At 45.2% G+C, this 23603-nt stretch overlaps 1 protein-coding gene across 3 annotated transcripts in view; it reads left to right on the forward strand.

Moving 5' to 3' along the window:
- LOC117352606 (polypyrimidine tract-binding protein 3-like) overlaps window positions 1-23603 on the forward strand; it is a 147810-nt gene that overhangs the window by 120774 nt on the left and 3433 nt on the right. For all 3 annotated transcript variants that reach the window (XM_033929160.1, XM_033929159.1, XM_033929161.1), the window contains 2 exons: window positions 211-427; window positions 17260-17337. In XM_033929160.1, the coding sequence (XP_033785051.1) occupies window positions 211-427; window positions 17260-17337 (295 nt within the window). The remainder of the gene's footprint in view (window positions 1-210; window positions 428-17259; window positions 17338-23603) is intronic.

Below are 23603 nucleotides of genomic sequence, written 5' to 3' on the forward strand. Positions count from 1 at the left end.
GATTTAATATATGAACACAGTATAGGTGTGTATAGCTACATATATTTTAGTAAATTCTAAGTTCTTAGAGCAAATAAGACTAATTTATACAGTTCCAGTGAAATGTCTTAAAGTCTTGGTCAATAACATAAAGTCAAGTACCATGCTAATCTCATTTTTCATCCATTTACCTGCCCCGATTTCCATCCCCTGGGGTATTTTCTTGTCTAGCGATGTGCCATCTCAATGGGCAGAGACTTCATGGAAGAGTGCTCCGGGTTGCCCTGTCCAGGCATCAGACTGTTCAGCTTCCTCGTGAAGGACATGAGGACCAAGGTCTGACTAAGGACTATAGCAACAGTCCTCTGCATCGTTTCAAAAAGCCAGGCTCAAAAAACTTCCTGAACATCTTCCCTCCATCTGCAACCCTCCATCTGTCTAACATTCCGTATGTACCCAGACTACCTCAGAATGTATGATGCATACAGAAACTTGTTTTAACACAGTTGATCATGAGTGAAAAGTAGGCTCATGCCTTCAGGTAGAGGAACCATAAGTAGGGAAATTAGATTAGTTCATGACATTGCTGAGGTACTGTGATTCCATCTAAGGTAGTAATTGCAAATATGATTTAATTTGCTTTAGAATTAGATGTAGTTCATGAGCATCTTAAACAGAATATATAATAGTGCAGAGGTCCCCAAAATTGGACCATGGATTCATTTCCCTGGCCATCTGGGTACTCCTGATATTATATGGGCCCTGGGTATTAAAGTTTTAACTCCTTCCACTGCCACATTCTGCTGGGCCCATGGCAGCCATTATGGAAATTTGATGATGTGTACCTCGGAGCTTTCTTGCAGCCTGTGCCACCTCACTTGGAAACAGGAAGCTGAGTCAGTTGCCGGAAGGGAGAAAAGTGAAAGAGCAGCAGCAGAAAGGAGAGGGGAGAGGCCATTGTGGGGGAGGGTTTGGGGGAGAGATGTATCAGAGGAAGATGCTAGTCTGGGAGGTCAATGGGAAGTGAGAAGGAAGATGCTGGACTTTTATCCTCTATGCCAGGTATGCCTTCTATGGAAGCCTTGGCCACATCTACTGCATCAGGCTTCAGGACAAAAGGCAGGAGGAAGTACTTCAGGAAGGGGATGCTCACCACTCAGAAAAATCCTTTGCCCTTTCAGTGATCCAAAAGGTCCTCCAGTGTGGCTGCTGGACCAAAGATTTTATGGACCACCTATAATAATTTATTTATAGTGTTTTTTAAATTGCCTAGTATACTAAATAAACTTAATACATCTGAAATATTTTCTTTGCCCACTGATAGACTTTTCTTGGCCAAATGGTATATTTATTTCTTCAAAATGTGAATTTGCACTGGGTTCGCCAGTTTGGAGTTGTTCTGGGCAGTGGAAAATGTAGTAAAGATTTGTTTAATAGGTTTAACTTAAAAAAAAAAACCCAATCCTAATTCCTCCTGAAAACAGATTTCCCTTCCTTTGCTAACACATGCATGTGGCGGTAAACCTGTTTCTACTACCCCTCCAGGTTAGTAATGATCTGATTCTGGGAGGAGGTTGATTGGGAAGGTGTCTTCTGTAGAGATGAATTGTACTTAGAAAATTCATGAGGTGATGAGGTTAGAGTGGGACATCTTTCTTCCTTATTTTTCCCTTTTATTAATGCTTGTGGTTGTCCAAGCAAGACCCAGACAACCACAACAATCATGATACTAGTTGTGGAAGTCTGAGAGAACTTATCTTTTTATTCACCAGATTTTTTTTCCAGGGGGTGGGGGGCCAGAGGAAATCTCCCACATAACCTGCTTTTTCACTTTGGTTCTAGCTTGATGTGATGTTTTTTTCCTTTATGAGGCTCAGGAGATATAGCTTACAAAGAATACCATTCTATTTCCTATGGATCCAATAAAGCCTCATTTGCTTATGATACTCTCATTTCTAGATTGATAAGTACAAATTTGAACACAGTCTCTTTAACATTTTGAGGGACCATACTAAGTTGCTTCTTAAAGCCTTAGTGTGTAGCTCACTATTTTTAGTATGTCTCAATATGCATGGTAAACATCAAGTATAGGTATATCGGTGAATTAAAAATATACTGTGCCACAAAAAAAAATCATGTTGAAAACTTAAAAATATTTTACTAAAATGTTGGCTTGTAGGAAATGCAAACATGGTTTTTGTTTATTTTAATTTTTATACACCACTTTCTTGGGTCAGTCATCTAAAACATATAAAGTTTAGTTTTTCTGAAAGTTGTTTTGAGTTTTCAAAACAGTGATAAAAAATCTCTAATCCTATACAAATTGCATTTAAAATGTATTTATTTAGGGCAGAGGATTCTTGTATTCAGGTTTTAGTCTTTTGGATACTATATTTTAAGTACTAACACTTTACATTTATAGTTGGGTAAGCTGAAATGTACTATCTTAAAAAGTGTATAAGAGCTGTGTTCTGTTTTGTTTTTCCATCAACATGCGAGATTGAGTCGGGCACACAAGTGAGTGTAGTCATTACACATCACCATGTCAGATTAGTTTTCACAAAGTTTAGTTTCATGTTCTGAGCACATGTATCCCTTCCTGCACACAGCAGTCTCCTTGGTTCTGTTTTTCCGCTCCATGCGAAAACAAAGCTCCAATGTGTTTTTTGTCATTCTTCATTTGTTTAAAAAAAAATAAAAATTACATTTCATCATGTCATTGAAAAAAGGGTTCCAGCTCTGTCTGCAATGTGTCAGAAAAATCTATAAATGTGAAACACACTCTGCGTCAGATCTGCATGTGCTCTAACCACAATCAAACCGAATGAAAGCATTGAACTTGCATGTCTCTACAAGCTCAAAAGGACCACTTAAACCATCATTGAAAACACTATGAAGCAGAAAAGAATAGCAGATATCTCCAGTACATTCCAGTAGACACTCTGTAATGCAACAGTCATCTACCTCCCATTGCAGGAATTTCAAATGTCCAATTGCAAAGGATAAATTCCAGGATCCATTTAAACTGGCACATGGCTTCTGAAAGGGTTCCAGAACCAAAGCATTGCTTTCTTTTGAGCACTTAGAAAGGCCTGAGGGAAAGGCATCATCTCTTCTTCTTCCAAAGTGCATGAAAAGCAGAGACAGGTTGGAACTGAAGTTCCTCAACAAGTATCTCGCAGGCACAGACCTGTACAGTTGTCTCCAGCACACCTTACTACATTTAAATATCGACACAAAGATCCTGATTCAGTGAAGTCCTTGCAGCACAAGCATTGTGCAGACCTGATACAGCATACTGAATCAGTGCCATATTTGTTCTGGGCTGATAGCACTATCCTGGCTGAGCAGAATAATTGCACACATGCGTACTAATAGCTTTCTAGGGTTGTAAAATGAAATAAAAAAAAAATAATGATGCAAAATATTTTCATAAAATCCAAAATCTTATTTTTTATTAGATATCAATATTAGATCATAAGAGTACACAATTAATTTTATTAGCAAATCAATTGAGTATCTTTTGCATCAGAGAATTATTACAGAAGCCAAACGCTGGCCTTTCTCCTAACAATTCCAAAGTTTTTTAGCAGTTACATGTCTAATCTAATCTAATCTAAATCTTGGGTTTATATACCGCATCATCTCCGCAGATGGAGCTCGACACGGTTTACATGGTTAGGGAAGGAACGGAACTCCAGTGGAATTATATAAGTATGAGAGAAGAGAGGTTGGTGTGAGAGTGCCAGGAGCGGGACGGGGTTACGTTCTGGAGAAGAGCCAGGTCTTCAGATGCTTACGGAATGGTAGAAGGGGGCTCAAATTGCGGAGAGGGGAAGGGAGACTGTTCCAGAGCTGAGTGATTCTGAAAGGGAGGGAAGAGCCAAGTTTACCAACAAGGGAGATGCCTTTTAAGGAGGGGTAGGATAGTTTTAATTTTTGAGTGGATCTAGTGGAGGTTGGATTTGAGGAATTCCAGGATAGAGGGATAAAAGGAGGAAGGATACCGTGGAGGATCTTGAAGGTTAGGCAGGCACATTTAAAGTAGACCCTGGAAATAACGGGAAGCCAGTGGAGTTTGGATAGGAGCGGTGTGACATGGTCAAATTTACTTTTTGAGAAGATAAGTTTGGCCGCGGTGTTCTGGATTAGTTGGAGTCTGTGGAGGCTTTTCTTTGTTAAGCTTAGGTAAATGGAATTGCAATAATCCAATCTGGAGAGGATAATGGATTGTACGAGGACGGCAAAGTGTTTTTGGTGGAAGCAGGATCTCACTTTTCTCAGCATGTGAAGGCTGCAAAAGCATTTTTTTATCAGGGAGTTGAGGTGGTCGTTGAAGGATAATGATGAATCTATGGTTAAGCCCAGAACTTTGCTAGAGAATTCCAGCTGTAGAGAGGAGCCTGTGGGCAGTGGGATGGAAGTGGGTAATTGATCAAGTTTAGGGCCGAGCCAAAGTAGTTTAGTTTTGGACTCGTTCAATTTCATTTGTACAGTGTGAGCCCAGGATTGAAGTTTGGTTATGCAAGAAGAAATGTTAGCTGCGAGATTGGTGAGGTTCGCGTCGGTCTCGATGAGGACCAGGATATCGTCGGCGTAAATGTAGAGTGTTTCTAGGGGGGATAGGTGGAGAAGATTCAGGGAGGACATATAAATGTTGAAGAGGATGGGAGAAAGGGGGGAGCCTTGTGGGACTCCACAAGTCGGTTTCCATGGGGAGGAAGAGGAACCATGTTTGGTGACGGTGTAAGAGCGAGAACGTAAGAAGTTCGAGAACCAGTCAAGGACTGTAGAACTAATGCCTATCTCGGAGAGTAGGAAGATTAGAATGTCATGGTGGACAACGTCAAAGGCAGCAGAGAGGTCGAATTGAAGGAGAACGGCAAATTTTTTGTGAGAGTGAAATTGTTGGATCTTCGAGATTAGGGAGGCCAGGAGAGTTTCGGTACTGAAGTTGGGTCTGAAGCCGTATTGATAGGGTAGGAGGACAGAGAATCTTTCCAGGTAGGCTGAGAGTTGGGAGGAGACGATGGACTCTAGCAATTTGGTTAGGAGCGGAATGTTTGCTATTGGGCGATAATTGGATGGGGAGGAGGGGTCTAGGTCAGCTTTCTTCAGTAGAGGGGTCAGTGCAATGCGTCCCATTTCAGGGGAGAAGAGGCCCGATGATAGGGCAGAATTTATGAGTATGGTGAGAGAAGAGATGGCCTGTGTGGGTATTTTCTCAAATAGATAGGATGGGAATGGATCCAAGGTGCAGTTACAGGATTTCAGTTTCAGGCAGAGTTTGAGGACCTGCGAATCGGATACTTGCTCAAAGGTAGTCCAGGATCTGTTGACTGGGACGGGGGTGGGGACCTTTGTAGTAGGATCGGGGGAGGCGGGCACCAGAGGATTGTAGGAGACTACGGGAGGGAAGGAGCTTCTCAAGGCGGTGACCTTTTCATTGAAAAAGTTTGCTAGTAGGTCCACTGATGGGGAGGAGGGAGGTATAGAAGGGTTGGTGTTGGGAGTTAAGGAGCGCCAGATATTGAACAGCATACTGTTCTGGTTTTTTGAACTGGAGATCTTGTCACCATAGAAATTTTTCCTAGCTCTTTTGAGTGTATTGTTGTAGAGTTTAATGTTGACTCTCCAGATTTGTTTATCTGCGGGGGATTTAGATTTTTTCCAGATGCGTTCCAGGGATCGACATTTTTGTTTTAGCATCCTGTGTTGTGGGAGGTACCAGGGGGCCTTACGGGAGTAGGAGATGGTTTTGGTGGACAGCGGGGCGAGAGATTGGTAGGTGGATTCTGAGAGAGTGGTCCAATTGTGCCAGTTGGTTGCAGAATCTGATGGCTTAGGATTGGATGAGAGAGTGTCAAGAAATTTGGACCAGAACTGATCACTTGAAATTTTCTTGCGGAAAGTAATGGACTTAGAGGGCTGAGGAGAGGTTCCAAGGTGAGACATGAAGATGGGGAGACAGAAGGTTCCTAGGTAGTGGTCGGACCAGGGAACGTGGTCCCAACGGATGTCATCGGTTGAAGTTTTGTAATCCGTGAGATCGAGGAAGCTGATGAGGTCTAGTGTGTGGCCTTTTTCATGGGTTGGAGAGGGGGCAGGGGGGGAGAGGCCGAGAGAGATGAGGAAATTATTGAAATCGGATGCATCTTTGCTGGAGGTGTCATCAAGGTGGAGATTATATATAACTTTTGGTTTAGTGACATCATCAAGTCTGACGACCAATAACATTTCTATGGGTGGTCTCAAAGCTTAGACAAAGAAACATTCCTCCATGTTTAAAAGTTATACAAAGTTTTCAGAAAATTACTTTTGATTTCTGAATTAACATTATAACATTCAAGAGAATCTATAATTATTAACATGGTGCTGATAAATTCTCAGCCCTTCCATGCTGACAAGTGCTGAGCCTTAAAGGAAAAAAAAAACTCCTAAGCTGACAGATTCAAATTGCATGGCCTTACACAGAAAGCTTACTCTGGAGAAAAAGGGGGGGATAAATCCCCCTCTCCTCTTCCTGAAGCGTGGGCTTCCAATGCCCCCCTTCTCCCTATTCTTGAGACTGACTCTAATCACTTCCAGATGTTGTGCTCAGGATTTTTCCTTAGTGTTTATTCTTATAAACCATTTATATCACCACATATCACATTCATGGGCCCCAAACATTCATAATTTCATTCATATCTTGGCCATTCATACTTCATACATTTTATATCTCAGTTTGGAATATGGAGTCTAATCCTACTGGCCTAAGCACATCTGTTATCAATTAGAACCACGAGGCTAAAGGCGGGAAGCTGAACAAAGAACAGAAACTATTCACTGGCACAAGATGGTGACCTAAGACAGGACAGTTATAGTACATACAAAAGAACCTAAACTGGACTCCATGTAATCATGATTTCCACCATGATTTAGCTCAACAGCAAAGTACACAAGAAAACACCATTCTTTTCCTTATATTAATCTTTAGTGTGTTTTTTCTTCTGGCCTTAGCTACATTATATTTAAATTTTTATTCACCTGTTTTTCCGTACGCTTCTTTATCCCAGGACAAGCAGGCAGCTATTCTTGACTGATGGGTGACGGCACCGACGGAGCCCCGGTACGGACAATTTTAGAGTGATTGCACTCTAAGAACTTAGAAAGTTCTGGTAGGCCGCACCGCGCACGCGCGAGTGCCTTCCCGCCCGACAGAGGCGCGCGGTCCCCAGTTTCTTAGTTTCCGCGGAGCTAAGAAGACGCGTCTCTCTCAACGGCTGTTGTGAGAGGATTTTTTGTGAACTTCCCGCTCGCGTAAACTTTTTGAGGAATATTATTTCCTTTCCTTTTTTCTTTATTTTCTTTCTTAAAAAAAAAAAAAAAAAACTTTTTGTTTTTTTGCCTGTTTTTCGGCCTTGCCCCGGCGGGGCCTTTAGCCACCATCGAGGCCTCGGCCTTCGATTTGGCTGAAGCCGTTTTTACATTCATGCCCCCCCAACCCGGCTTCAAAAAGTGCCAGCGGTGTACACGACCAATTTCACTAACTGATCCTCATAATTGGTGTCTCCAGTGTCTTGGTCCCGACCATCGAGCGTCAACCTGCACCCGCTGTGCAACTTTAAAAAAGAGAACTCTCAAAAATCGAGAGATTCAACAAAAATTATTGTTTGGTGCCGAGATGTCTGATTCTACACCGGCACCGACTTCGGCACCGGCGCAGTCGGCACCCACATCATCGACACCACGCGATACCGCGGCGGTGTCGACTCCAGGTAAGCCGGCTAAGAAGCCTTCCCCGTTGGAGCGTCCTCCGGTCTCGATGGCAGCGAGTCCAATTCTGTCGACCTCGAGGCGCCCACGGAAGCGCTCCGCTCCAATAGAGGTGAGCCCCTCGACATCGGGGTCCTCATCCTCGGAGCGTAGAGCGGCACCGAAGGTACCATTAAAGAAAAAGACGGTACCGGTGCCTTCCCTTGAGGAGCGTATAGCTGCTGTTCTAAAGGAACAACTTAAAGAACAGCTACAGCACCTCCTACCTCCAGCCCTGGCATCGAATTTGCCGGTACCAGTCCGGTCTGAGCCACCGGTACCGATAGTGGACCGTCCTATTTTATCGACGTCCACTCTATCGGTACCGGTACAGTCGGTTTCCTCGGTCTCCATGCCGATTCTGGCGCCGGAGCCGAGAGCTCACCATCAAGCTGTACAAACTTCGGCTCCGGTGCGTACTGTAGCATCTCCCGGTACCGAATCGGGCAGGTCAGGGAAGTCTCTTCACAAGTCCCGGCATTTAGAGCCTTCCACTCCAGAGTCTCGAGACCGGAGTTCTCAGGTTCGAGACCCTGACTTATGGGGTGACTCGGAGGATCCTCTTCTTTCGGAGGGAGAATGCTCTTCTGGTGATGAGGACCCGTCTCTTTTAGAAGCCTCCTCTAAACCAGATGTATCTTCCTTTTCTTCATTTTTGAAGGAAATGTGTAATTCTCTCTCCATTCCTTTGGAGGCTGAGTCAAAGAAATCCAAGGCTTTCCTTGATGCCTTGGACTTTGACCAGCCTCCAAAGGAATACCTTAAACTCCCTCTCCATGATATATTGAGAGAGACGTTTTATAAAAATCTGGAATCTCCTTTAACTATTCCTGGAGCGCCTAAAAAGTTGGATTCCTTGTATAAAGTCATTCCTATTCCTGGGTTTGACAAGCCCCAATTAGCTCATGAGTCCCTTTTGGTTGAGTCCACTTTGAAAAAGTCCAAAGGGGCTAGTGTATATGCCTCAGTCCCTCCTGGCAGAGAGGGCAAATCTATGGACAAGTTTGGTAAAAGGCTATACCAAAATGCTATGTTAGCAAATCGATCAGGAAATTATGCATTCCATTTCTCTTTTTATCTTAAGCACTTAATACAAAATATCACTGCTTTTGAGAAATATCTTCCTGATAGGAAAAAGTCTGCTTTTCACCACACTTGTTCATCTCTTTTACAGCTTCGAAAATTCATGGTAAGATCTATCTATGATACTTTCGAGCTGACCTCCAGAGCCACGGCCATCTCAGTGGCCATGCGAAGGCTAGCCTGGCTTCGTGTTTCAGAACTGGACGTTAATCACCAGGATAGGCTAGCCAATACACCTTGCTTAGGGGATGAGCTGTTTGGAGATTCCATGGACTCCACTACCCAGAAATTATCAGCTCATGAGACCAGATGGGACACGCTTCTTAAAACTAAGAAGCCTCCACCAACTAGGCCCTTTCGTCCACAATCAACCTACCAACGTAGATTTGTGGCTCGCCCTCTGCCTCAAACTGCTCAACAACCTAGGCGTCAGAGGCAACAGCGTCCAGCTGCTAGACAACCTCAGCAACAACAGCAGGTAAAATCTACTCCTGCACAAAAGTCTACTCAACCCTTTTGACTTGGTTCTCCAGAACATAGCCAGTCTTCTCCCTCCTACTCAACTTCCACAGCCTATAGGAGGACGTCTTTCTTATTTCATAAGCCGTTGGGAACTTATCACGTCAGATCAGTGGGTTCTGAACATCATCCACCACGGCTACTCTCTCAACTTTCAAACTCTACCTCCTCCAAGTCAACCAAAAGAGTCTGCTTCGCACAATCAGTCTTTCCTTCTTCTCCAGGAGGTTCAATCCCTTCTCCTTTTGAACGCCATAGAGGAGGTTCCTCTAGATCAAAAGGGACAGGGATTCTACTCCCGTTACTTTTTAGTCCCCAAAAAAACAGGAGATCTCAGACCAATTCTAGATCTCCGCGATCTCAACAAATGTTTGGTCAAAGAAAAGTTCAAAATGCTCTCTCTAGCCACTCTTTATCCTCTTCTAAATCAAGGCGACTGGCTATGTTCTCTCGATCTCAAAGAAGCGTACACTCATATACCGGTCAATCTGGCCTCCAGACAATACCTACGCTTCATGATCAATCGTTGTCATTACCAATACAAGGTGCTACCCTTCGGTCTTGCCTCCTCTCCGAGAGTATTCACCAAATGTCTGATTGTGGTGGCTGCCTTCCTGCGATCTCACCACCTTCAGGTCTTTCCTTACCTGGACGATTGGTTGATAAAGGCCAATTCATCTCAGACTGTTCTCCTGGCCACCAACCAAACCATCAGGTTTCTTCAACTTCTGGGGTTCGAGATCAATCTACCCAAGTCTCATCTCATCCCCACTCAGAGACTTCAATTCATAGGAGCTGTCTTGGACACAATCCTCATGAGAGCGTTCCTGCCGTCCAATCGTCTTCAAACGCTTCACTCTCTATGTCAACAGGTGCTTCCACAGCGTTCCATCACAGCAAAGCAAATGATGATTCTCTTGGGTCACATGGCCTCCACAGTTCATGTCACGCCTCTTGCACGTCTTCACCTGCGCACTCCTCAATGGACACTAGCTACCCAGTGGTCCCAAGCGACGGATCCTTGCTCACGTCACATATCTGTGACATCATCTCTTCGTCAGTCTCTACAATGGTGGTTGGTATCCTCAAATCTGTCCAGAGGTCTTCTGTTCCATCAACCTCCTCATCAACTAGTCATCACCACCGATGCCTCCCCTTATGCATGGGGAGCTCATTTGAACGAGTTCCAAACTCAAGGTCTTTGGACTGCCCAGGAAAAGAAGCGTCACATCAATTTCCTGGAACTCAGAGCGATGTTTTATGCCCTCAAGGCCTTCCAACATCTTCTTTTTCCTCAAGTTGTCCTGTTGTGCACAGACAATCAAGTTGCGATGTACTACATCAACAAACAGGGTGGGACGGGCTCTCGCCTCTTATGCCAGGAAGCCCAAAAGATCTGGACTTGGGCCGTAAATCACCATCTATTCCTGAAAGCTATTTACATTCAGGGAGAGGAGAATTCCTTAGCGGACAAGCTCAGCAGAGTTCTCCAACCTCACGAATGGACAATAGATCCGGTAACTCTACAATCCATCTTCGCTCAATGGGGCACCCCTCAGATAGACCTCTTTGCAGCTCCGCACAATCATCAGCTGCCCCTATTCTGCTCCAGACTCTACTCACCTCACCGTCTGGCAGCGGATGCTTTTCTCCTCGATTGGTCCAATCTGTTCCTGTACGCTTTCCCTCCTCTGCCTCTCATGTTGAGAACCTTATTCAAGCTCAAGAGGGATCAAGCAACCATGATTCTGATTGCTCCGAGGTGGCCCAGGCAACATTGGTTCTCCCTTCTACTTCAACTCAGTTCCAGGGAACCTTTTCTTCTGCCTCTGTATCCTTCTCTGCTTACTCAGCATCAGGAAACTCTCCTACACCCCAACCTACAGTCTCTGCACCTGACAGCTTGGTATCTCTCGGGCTGACTTCTCATGATACACTCTTGTCTCAGCCTGTTCGTTCAATTCTGGATGCCTCCAGGAAACCGGCCACTCTTCAATGTTACCATCAGAAGTGGACACGGTTTTCTTCATGGTGTTTTCTCCATCATTATGATCCCACTTCCCTTGCAGTGGAGACATTGTTGGATTATCTCCTTTCTTTGTCAGACTCTGGCCTCAAGTCCACTTCAATCAGAGTCCATCTTAGTGCTATAGCAGCTTTTCATGAGCCAATCCATGGAAAACTCCTCTCAGCTCATCCCTTAGTGTCCAGGTTCATGCGGGGTCTTTTTAATGTGAAACCACCTCTTAAAGCCCCTCCTGTGATCTGGGATCTTAATGTAGTTCTTTCCGCTTTAATGAAGCCTCCATTTGAACCCTTGGCTACTGCTTCTTTCAAGTTTCTCACTTGGAAGGTGCTTTTTCTTATTGCTCTTACCTCTGCCAGGAGGGTCAGTGAGCTCCATGCACTAGTGTCGGATCCACCTTTTACAGTCTTTCATCATGACAAGGTGGTTCTGCGTACTCATCCAAAGTTTCTCCCGAAGGTTGTCTCTGAATTCCATCTCAACCAATCCATTGTTCTGCCTGTCTTTTTTCCAAAACCTCACTCTCATTCTGGGGAACAGGCTTTACATACTTTGGACTGTAAGAGGGCTTTGGCTTACTATTTAGACCGTACTAAGCCTCACAGATCATTCCCTCAACTCTTTCTGTCCTTTGATCCAAATAAATTGGGACGTCCTGTTTCTAAACGTACGTTGTCTAATTGGCTGGCAGCGTGCATATCATTCTGTTATGCTCAGACCGGACTGACACTGGAAGGTTCTGTCACAGCCCATAAAGTCCGAGCTATGGCAGCATCTGTAGCTTTCCTCCGATCCACGCCCATTGAGGAAATCTGCAAAGCTGCCACTTGGTCCTCAGTTCATACTTTTACATCTCATTATTGTCTGGACACATTTTCCAGACGGGATGGACACTTCGGCCAATCTGTTTTGCAAAATTTGTTTTCCTAATGGCCAACCTTCCCTCCATCCCTCTTTTATTAGCTTGGAGGTCACCCATCAGTCAAGAATAGCTGCCTGCTTGTCCTGGGATAAAGCACAGTTACTTACCGTAACAGGTGTTATCCAGGGACAGCAGGCAGATATTCTTGCGTCCCTCCCTCCTCCCCGGGTTGGCTTCTTAGCTGGCTTATCATAACTGGGGACCGCGCGCCTCTGTCGGGCGGGAAGGCACTCGCGCGTGCGCGGTGCGGCCTACCAGAACTTTCTAAGTTCTTAGAGTGCAATCACTCTAAAATTGTCCGTACCGGGGCTCCGTCGGTGCCGTCACCCATCAGTCAAGAATATCTGCCTGCTGTCCCTGGATAACACCTGTTACGGTAAGTAACTGTGCTATTTGGGCGCGGTCCTTAACTAACACAGATGTTTGTCTAACTAGAATTACCCAGAATCATACGAAAAACTGGCGCTACAAAAATACTGCACTATCATGCTTCTGACATCCATTTCAATATCGTCCCATAAACAGCACTAGCCACGAGCCACGACTCATGGCACAGAATTCTTCTATCTTACCTAGTTTTCAGGATTTGCTCTACCCGGTACTCGGTAAAGCAACCCACAGTTTCACTTCTAGTTCTAGTGATGGTAGCAGGTGAATCTTCTCTATACCCCTTTCGGAGCAACATCACTCATTCCTGCCCTGCCCAGTGCCCTGCTATTTCAATTAACTGCCTTAAAACAAAAAACAAAAAAAATTGAAATAAATGTTGTAATATACATTACAGCTCACATCTGTTGAATCCTTATTCTTTGATAATATTTTGCATAAATCTTAAACAGAAACGAACCCTCCCCTTCCTTACCCCATCCCTTCTCCATCTCACAAAATGGAAAGGTGTGTATGTTTACCCAATTATCCATTAAGACCTTCTTTCTTATACCATTGGATATAGGGTCTCCATACTTTCAAAAATGTCCCCATTCGATGATGTTTCATGGCAGTCAACTTAGACATCTGAAAGACAAATTCAGTCTTATGTAAAACTTGTGGGCATGTAGGAACTTTAGGTTGTTTCCACACTGCTGCCAGTACTAACTTTGTCGCTGTAACAATGGCTGCTATCATCTTATCGCATTTATTAGATATATTCAGTGGGTTCATATTCAGCAGACCACATCCCATGTACTTAGAAATCACAGTCCCGGAGATATCTATAAATAATTTGAAAATCATGTCCCTGGTACAGGTCCACCAAATATGGTCAAAGGTCCTGTGACCATTGTCGCCGATATTTATCTGATACAGTAGCTTTTTATCTTATGCAATCACATGGATTTCATAAACCATTGATACAATAACATATCCATTTAGCGATTGGAAGGTGCTTCCTGCTGCAGTAGCAAAAGATACCAACGAGAGATACATCCTCTGCTACCTCTGTCATTCTACGCTCGCTCCCGTACTTTACCTTCTCTCAATAAGTCTAGTTGACTTTTCTGAATAAAGTCAGTTATTTATGTTGAAATATCTCTATATGGGATAGTCCATATTCTTCTATTAATACTGAAACTGGTAATAGCTTTCTCACTATTAAAAATTGATCCCTGATGCCCAACTTTTATATCTTGGGTATGCCTGCCAAGGGGAGAAATTCTCCGCCACTACTACAGGCATTTGTCTAAAATAGATTCAACGCTGAACAAGCACTCCCTAGCTTGGATCCAAAGACATAGTAATACCCTTATAGTTGGGTTGACTTGTTTGCAATAGCTGGAAGCTGTCCCAAGGAGAGCCAGACTAGATGAGATAGCGAGAGATCCCTAATAAATCAAGATTTCATTTGAACCCAACTATTATGTGTATCTTTTTGCTATGCTAATAAATAGCATAATTGGGCTGCTATATAATAATACTGAAATTGAGTTACCACCATCTCTCCCTGATTTTGCACCTGAAACATCATCTCTCCCTTTACCTGTGGGGGTTTGTGTTTCTAAATATAGTAAAACACCTTTCTGTGGAGTAAGGTGAAGAAAGATTTAGGCAACAAGATGGGAAGGCCTGAAAATAAGTATAAAAACGTTGGCAGCATTATCTTGATAACATGGACTCTTCCCAGCCAAGAGAAAGGTAAATGGTCCCACTTGTCCAAATCTTCCTTTAACTTTCTCAGTAAAGGTGTATAGTTAGCATTAAACTATAAAATGGTTTAAATTGTATCCCCAAATACTTTAAAGTTCTTGAAGCCCACCGAAACTGGTAATTTCCCTGAAGCCACTCTTTCTCCTTCTGCCTCACGGTAAGATTAAGTATCTCTGACCTTGCCATATTAACATGAAATCCAGACATTTTACCTTAGTCTGTTAAAATTGTCACTACTCCCTTCAAGGACTCTTGGGGATGTGCTGAGAATAGAATCGGTTCAGCGAATGGCCACTAGGATGGTTTCAGGACTCAAGGATCTCCCATATGAAGAACGCCTAGGTAAGTTGCAGCTATACAATCTCGAGGAACGCAGAGAGAGGAGAGATATGATAGAGACGTTCAAATATGTTACTGGCCGTATTGAGGTGGAAGAAGACGTCTTTTTCCTCACATGACCTACAGTGACAAGAGGGCATCCGCTAAAAATCAGGGGTGGGAGATTTAATGGTGACTCTAGGAAGTATTTCTTCACCAAAAGAGTGGTTGATCGATGGAATGATCTTCCACTTCAGGTAGTAGAGGCCAACAACATGCTCGATTTTAAGAATAAATGGGATAAACATGTGGGTTCACTTCGAGGAAGTGCTTAGGGGGGTGGGTTATTAGAGTGGGCAGATTTATTGAACCGACGGCCCTTTTCTGCCGTCATACTCTGTTTCTATGTTTCTATTGTGTTATCCTTTCATGTTTACTTTACTTAAAAATTGTAGTTCTCCCTTTTTTCCCCTCTTGTTTACAATAGCCCTTTCCCAATCATGTATGTCTGATTGTATGAAGATTTTGTCCACTATCTGTTATTTGTTCCCCCATTTTATATTTTAGCTTTTTAATTATACAACGCTTTGAATGTTATGTTAAGCGTTCAATCAAATTTTTTATTAATTTTTAAACTATTTGGCTAGACAAATAGGTGAACTCATCCCAAATTTTTACCCAAAATGTTAACAAGGAAAAATGTCTCTATGTTCTGACAAATGTCTCTTTAAGAATTCACAAAAGAAATCCTTCCACACTCCATAAATGATCTCTAATATAGTACTTCAAAAGATCTGAACCATAAGGTTCTATGCATCTGATTGTCTCCTTTGACCCCTACAGAATTTGTTTACCGGCTATCAAACTTCAGCAAATTGATTAACATCCTGTTAGCTAGCATTCTGCATCCTATTCCATTAAAAACAATGTGATACTTCTATAAACATTAAGTAAAATCCAGTTAAGTTAGCAGTGCTGCTTCCTTGGCTCTCCTAAAATCTGGATCCCTGGATACTATTTGTAAAGCAGCAATCTTCATGCTTTTACCTCATTATGTCAAAAACAAAAAAGGAGGGGAAACAATCCAAAAGGAAAGTGTAAAAAATACAATCCAAAAAATAATAAACAACATGCTTACATAGAATATTATAAAGAAATCAAAAAAACTTTCAAAACATTTTAGTTCATATTCTTGTGTATAGGAAGGTTGTGCTCAGAGACATGGAAGAAAAAGGGGGAACTAAGTCCCCAAAAAACTCACCACCCAATATTTGCAGTACTTCCACTTCACAAGTTAATACTGTTCTGCAATGCTTCAGAAATAAATAGCACTTATCTTATTGAATAAAGTTCTTTGGCCTCGACATGCCACGTTTTATTATTTCTTCAGGAAGCCAAAATGAAACATTCAAAAGACAAAGATTTTTGCTGAGTGTCAGTCTCTGATAAAGCTCAAAAGCTGTTTAGAAAAAAATTGCACTCCTCTGCAGTATTAACTTGTGAATTGTCAATTTCGGCGCTGATTGCGCTTAAGTTAGGTACCTACATCAGCTAGGTGCGCCAATGTAGGTGCTTAACTTTAGGCAGACTTTATAGAATTTGGGGGTCAGTCTGCCTCACCTCTTTGAGAGTTGTATTAGCAATTTGGCTATGGAACTAACTGAGGAATTAAGGAGGATGCTGCATGCAAGAAAGGTCTGCACATGCTTGCAACTTTACGCTAAAGTTCTGAGTTCTGGGACAACTATTCTGACCTTGCAAAACGCAAAGACATCATTCACTGGTCTTCTGTTCCACTTTTCTTTCTATGGAAAACGCTGATTACCGATGAGCCGTAATGCTTTAAATACTAATACTAACTACAGTATATTCTTATATCCTGCAAATATCACTAAATAACCCTCCCCTTCCGTTTCCCCCTCCCCTAACGTCTAATGCTGTACCTCTCTTACGCTCATCATATATCTAGCTGTAAACAGCACTGATCCCTAGTAACTGTTCATATTGTATCACCCTATAACTTAGTATAACATCCTGTATCTGATTGTAAACATCCTGTAACTGTACTCTTGTTAATATCTTGTACCTTACTGTAACCACCCCAGTACCCACTCACCTTGTACTTTCCTGTATCTTACTGTAAACATCCTGTAACTGTCCTCTTGCTGCTATCTTGTACCCTTTGTAAACACCCCAGTACCCTGTACTTCATTGTAAACATACTGTAACTGTTTATCGTGTTAATATTTCGTACCTTATTGTATCACCCAGTACCTGCTCACTTTGTATTATCCTGTATCCTTCTGTTAACACTGTACTCTCTCTAGACACGACTTCACTGTAAACCGCTTTGAACTTAGGGTTAAGCGGTATATAAGAAATAAAATTATTATTATTATTATTAATAGTGAAGCTTACAAAATTAGGCATCAATGTAGTTAGAATATATCCATGTATGTTTCTTTCCCTCTAGGCCTTCTGTTACTGAAAATGACCTGAAGTCACTTTTTGAAAACAGTGGATCAACAGTGAACGCTTTTAAATTCTTCCAGTAAGTTTTCTACCTACCACCACCTGCCCACATCTACTAACTTTAAAACATATATCTTTATATTATATTCAATAAAAAACATTGAAAAGAAGTGGCTACTGCATCATGTTCAATATTGATAAATTACACTAGTATCATCTGTTTTTCCAGTGCTCAGAGATTACCGTATTTTCACGCATATAACGCGCGCGTTATATGTGTTTTTACAAACCGTGCATAACCTTGCGCGGTATACGCATGAGCGCGTTGTACAAAATTTTTTTTACATAGTTTCCCCCTCCCCGACGTCCGATTCACCCCCCCCCCGCCGCAGGACCGCTCGCACCCCCACCCCGAAGGACCGCTCGCACGCATCCGCACCCCCAAGGACAGCTCGCACGCGCTCCCATCCGCACCCGCATCCCCACCCTGAAGGACCGCTCGCACGCCCTCTTGCCCCAGCCAACTGCGGCACCCCTGACACGATCGGGGCAAGAGGGAGCTCAAGCCTTCTTGCCCCCCCCCCCGACACGATCGGGGCAAAAGGGAGCCCAAGCCCTCTTGCCCCGCCGACTCCCCAACTCCCCGACAATATCGGGCCAGGAGGGAGCCCAAACCCTCCTGGCCACGGCGACCCCCTACCCCCACCCCGCACTACATTACGGGCAGGAGGGATCCCAGGCCCTCCTGCCCTCGACGCAAACCCCCTCCCCCAACGACCGCCCCCCCCCAAGAACCTCCGACTGCCCCCCCCAGCCGACCCGCGACCCCCCTGGCCGACCCCCACGACACCCCCACCCCCTTTCCCCGTACCTTTGTGTAGTTGGCCGGACAGACGGGAGCCAAACCCGCCTGTCCGGCAGGCAGCCAACAACGGAATGAGGCCGGATTGGCCCATCCGTCCCGAAGCTCCACCTCCTGGTGGGGCCTAAGGCGCCTGGACCAATCAGAATAGGCCCGGGAACCTTAGGTCCCTCCTGGGGGCGGGGCCTGAGGCACATGGGCCCAACCCGACCATGTGCCCAAGGCCCCGCCCCCAGGAGGGACCTAAGGCTCCCGGGCCTATTCTGATTGGCCCAGGCGCCTTAGGCCCCACCAGAAGGCAGAGCTTCTGGACGGATGGGCCAATCCGGCCTCATTCCGTCGTTGGCTGCCTGCCGGACAGGCGGGTTTGGCTCCTGTCTGTCCGGCCAACTACACAAAGGTACGGGGAAGGGGGGTGGGGGGGTCGTGGGGGTCGGCCAGAGGGGTCGCGAGTCGGCTGGGGGGGGCGGTCGGAGGTTCTTGGGGGGGGCAGTCGTTGGGGGGAGAGGGTTTGCGTCGAGGGCAGAAGGGCCTGGGATCCCTCCTGCCCGTAATGTAGTGCGGGGTGGGGGTAGGGGGTCGCCGTGGCTAGGAGGGTTTGGGCTCCCTCCTGGCCCGATATTGTCGGGGAGTTGGGGAGTCGGCGGGGCAAGAGGGCTTGGGCTCCCTTTTGCCCCGATCGTGTCAGGGGGGGGCAAGAGGGCTTGAGCTCCCTCTTGCCCCGATCGTGTCGGGAGTGCCGCGGTTGGCTGGGGCAAGAGGGCTTGAGCTCCCTCTTGCCCCGATCGTGTCGGGGGTGCCGCGGTTGGTTGGGGCAAGATCGTGTCGAGGAGTCGGGGAGTTGGCGGGGCAAGAGGGCTTGACGTTAGAGAAAGGGCGAACCGCTGGAAGAGGAAGCAGCGCAGGCGCAGGGCTCACGGAAGGGCCGGAACCGCCAAGAGAAAGCATCAGGACACCGGTAGGAGCTTCTACATGATGGGGGGGGGGGTCGGGAGGCTATGGGGGTGCGAGCGGTCCTTCAGGGTGGGGGTGCGGGTGGGAGTGCGTGCGAGCGGTCCTTCGGGGTGGGGGTGCGAGCGGTCCTGCGTTGGGGTGAATCGGACGTTGGGGGGGCATCAGGTTTTCAGGGTGGGGACAGGACTTCAAGGGGGAGAGGAGAGTCGGGGCGGGCGAAAGGAAAGTCGGGGTGGCCAGAGGAGAGTCGGGGCGGGCGAAAGGAGAGTCGGGCAGCATGCGCCGTATACGGGTGTGCGCGTTATATAAAAATTTCTGTACATAAATTTGTGTTTTCCGCGCGCTATACCCGGGTGCGTGTTTTACACGGGTGCGCGTTATCTACGTGAAAATACGGTACTTAATTTCAGATCACATTTGTCCCGTGGTCTGAAATTAAGTAATCTCTGAGCACTGAAAAAACAGATGATACTAGTGTAATTTATCAACATTGAACATGATGCAGTAGCTACTTCTTGTCATTGTTCTTTTTTTTTATTGTATATTAGCATATTACAGAAGTTGGTTTTGAGTGTGTTGTCCCTTCCCTAGTTTTTTGGGGTTCCTGCTCTTTATATTCATCTACTTCAGGTGTGAAGCCAGACCTCAAGATTTTTTTTAAGGGGAGGAGGTCCTGAGTAGAGAGTTGCGCGGGGACAGAAATCAAGTGATGTATTTAATTTTAAATGTTTTATTATTTGTACACTTGTAAGATTAAGAAATGAATAAAGAATTAAAAAAAAAAAATCAAACCCGTCCCCATCCCCAGTAGGATCAAACCCGTCCATGTCCGTTCCCGCTAGAAGTCAAACCCGTCCCCGCCCATCCCCGGAATCAAATCCATCCCCGCCCGTCCCTATAAAAACTTCAGAAGTAGTTATTTCATTTATTACTGAATTAAAGGCTCTGACAGAGACCCATTTACAAATAAGCAAAGACACTTTAATTAATTTGGAATATTAATTGAGAAGAATACATTCTTTGTAAATGGGTTTCTACCAGAGCCTCTAATGTAAATATAAAATATAAATACTCTGCTGATGAGGACCCTCAAGCTGTTAGTTGAGGACGTCCTCTGCAGTTGACCGGGGGTCCCTTTTGCCAAACTTGGCAGGTAGCAGTAGCATTTGAGTCAGTGGCTCATGGATGCTGCCAGTGACTGCTGGGCTTGGTGGAGGGGATTTCTGGCCGTCTCTAGAGGAGATCCTCTGCTGGCAGTGTTTGGGGATCCCCACCAGCCACAGAAAGGGTCAGCAAGTACGTCAACACTGTAGAAATAAAACCAGAAATGCATTTCCTTTTCTTTTGAACATAATACAAAGACATCTGCTATATACATTTCCCAAAGCTAACATATTTTAGTCAATAAATTTCATTTTTTACCTTTGTTGTCTGGAAACTTATTTTTCCATCAAGTTGGTCCCAGTTTCTATCTTCCGCTTTCCCATCTTCTGTAAATTCTTCTGTTGCTGTCCATTGGTTCCTCCTATCATGGTACAGCATTTATCCTTTCTCATCTTTCGCCCCTGCCCACCAGCCCCATGCCTGACATTTCTCCTTCTGTTCTATCACCCCTCTCCAGCACCATGCCACATCTCTCCCTCCATTTCCTTCACCACTATGTCCAATGTTCCTCCCTCTTGCATCCCTTTCAATCTGTCCCACTGTTCCCTTTCCACCACATTTCTCACTCTCATCTTTCTCTTCCCTATCATCTGTACCTCCCTACCTTTGACCAAAAATTCTCCTCTTTCTTCCATTCCCCATGTGTACACAACCATCTCTTTCCCGCTCACTGACACACCCACGCCCTATTCTCCCTTTCTATTCCGTCCCCCATCTCAGCATCTCTTTCCCTCCCTTTCTCTCTCCCCAGTTCATGCTTTCTGTGTCCAAAAACACATTCCCTCCCCCACTTCAGCATCTCTTTCCCTCCCAAGTTCATGCCTTCTGTGTCCAAAAATGCACTCCCTCACACCCCTGCATTCGAGTCCAGATAACAGCAGGGGTTGGAGGCATACCATATGTAGCCGACCCGGAAGTCTTCCCCCGAAGTCAGAGCTGACATCAGAGGGAAGGCTTCACGTCAGTCTGGCGGCTGCTGAGGTATCAGGTGGGAGGGGGTAGATACGGATGTAGGAGGTGAGAGGAGACAGACTGTATATAGAAAGGGGGAGGTATCAGACACACTGGATGAAAGAGGAAAGATAACAGACAAGCTGGAATGCCTGGGGAGAGAGAAAAAGACGTAAAGAAAAGAAGAGGAGAGGAAGACATTGAATGGAAGGGAAGAGAGGGGGTGGATGCAGATGGAGAAAAGAAAGGCAGGGTAGGCACTGAATAGAAGGGAGAGAAGAGAAATGAAGTAGATGCTGGGCTGAAAGGGGGGAGAGAAAGATGGGCAGATGCTGGATGGAAGGGGGAGAGAGAAGGGTGGATGATGGATGGGGTGACAGAGGGGGAAAAAGGAGACGGATCAGATGCTGGGCAGAAGCAGGAGAGAGAGGGGCAGATGCTGGATGGAAAGAGGAGGAGGGGCAGAAGCTGGATGGAAATGAGGGAAGATGCTGAAGAGAAAAGAGAGAGAGGACAAATGCTGGATAGAAGGGGAGCAGAGAGAGAGAGAGAAATGCTGAATGATGGGAGAGAAAGATGATAGAATTAGTGACAGACTAGGAAATAAGCAGAAGTAGAATAAGAGAGCCAGAGTGAGGGAAATAAATGGTAAGTTTTGGTAGACAGAGCAGACCATCCACACTCATGGGGATTCAGAAAGCTGGATAATTCTGGTAGCGACAGAGCAGTTTTCATCCTCACTTGCTGCAGTCCAGGATCCCGGGTCGCATCCCCTCGCTGGGTTTTTGCAGCTTCGACTCAGCAGCCCTTAGCGTCTACCGATCCCCGCTCAGATCGCGGCTCGTGCAGTAGAACCGGGCCCTGCACGCTGTGCGTGACTGGCAAAGTTAGCTCATTTCGGGTTTGTCCTGGGGGAGAGGAAGAGGACTCTGTCCACATGCTATAGCCTGCACGGGACACCTCCCCATGAATCAGTAAAAGTTTCCGTCACGTAGGCATGGAGCTCAGCACATAGGCACACAGAGTCTGTGTGCCTACATGCTGAGCTCACTGCCTATGTGACGAAGACTGTTGATGCTGATTCGTTGGGACTCGGGAGCTCAGCTCAGTGACGGACCGGAAATTAGGTAGGTCTCAGGATAGGAATCCCGGTTCCATCCCTGTGGGAGTCCCGTCAGCCTTGAAGGGGTCCCCATGGGAGTCCTGTGGGCATGGGGGGGGGTCCCTGTGGGAGTCCCGTTGACCTAGGGGATCCCTGTAGGATTCCCGCGATCCCCTTCCATGCAGACCTCTAGTCCTGAGCCCACACTGGCTGAACATCCCCTTTCCCCCTCCGTGTACATGCTTGTTCTTATCTGAAACATCATGCACAAGGGAAGCTCTCTTCTCGCACACATGCAAAAAACAGGCATGTTCAGTGGGAGGGCCTCCCTCATGTATACTTGATTACACAAAAACCTAGCAGAGATGGGGGGCATGGCCAATGTGGCTGCAGTTGCCCAAGGAAACTACCGCTAATTGCTTGGCTTTGCAGGAGGAAGGCTTCTGCTGATGGGGCTTGGCCACTGATTTAATTACATTATTTGGGGATTATTGACTTTTGGACTCAGCACATGCATTTTTCTGTAGTAGCTCAAGGCAACTTACATTCAGGTACAGTCAATAGTATAGTAAAGGGAGGGAGACCGTTGTTGGGAGTGCTGGCACACCTCCACTCCCTCCATGCCATGCTTGCACACACACCCCCCTCCCTCACCCCGTACCTCTTTAAATCTTCACCAGTGCAAACAACTTCTTTGGCCTGCTGCTCGCGGGGCCAGGAAGTGATGTCAGATGGAAAGCTAATAATTGATCCCAATTTACTAATAGACTACCATGGGATTGATTACAGTGTCTTTTGTATTCGGTTATATTGTGCTACCTCACATTTGTCCTGTAACTTATGCACATACCTCAAGTATATGGACTCCTGAGGAATGCATAGTTCCAAAACACAAGCCTTGCTGGGTCCTCCTTGTCAATATTGGTTTTGTGCTACATTGGAAATATATACGGTTGCCTTTGTTTGTTATTAAAGACTTTAATATGTGTTGATCTTTTTTGTTTTCCTATATTCATCCAGGTACTATATCTTTTATCCACTGTTTCTCTTGTGCTTTTGTTTTTTGTGGATTTTTCCCCCCTTTTTTAATTGTCTAACCTGATATAACATACCAAGCTGGGTGAGTCTCTTTGTTCTTTCCCCATCGTGAGAGACTAATAGAAAACTTAGATGAAAAACATAACTCCAGAGCAACTTTAGTCTCCATGTTGGTAGGCTGAAAAAGAAAATGAGGGAGAATACATAATTTCAGGTTTTCAAACTAATGAGTGAAGTAATTGACGTAGCTAAAGTTGCATAACTACTTATCACT

This window comes from Geotrypetes seraphini, chromosome 1, assembly GCF_902459505.1.
Source record: "Geotrypetes seraphini chromosome 1, aGeoSer1.1, whole genome shotgun sequence".
Lineage (NCBI taxonomy): Eukaryota > Metazoa > Chordata > Amphibia > Gymnophiona > Dermophiidae > Geotrypetes > Geotrypetes seraphini.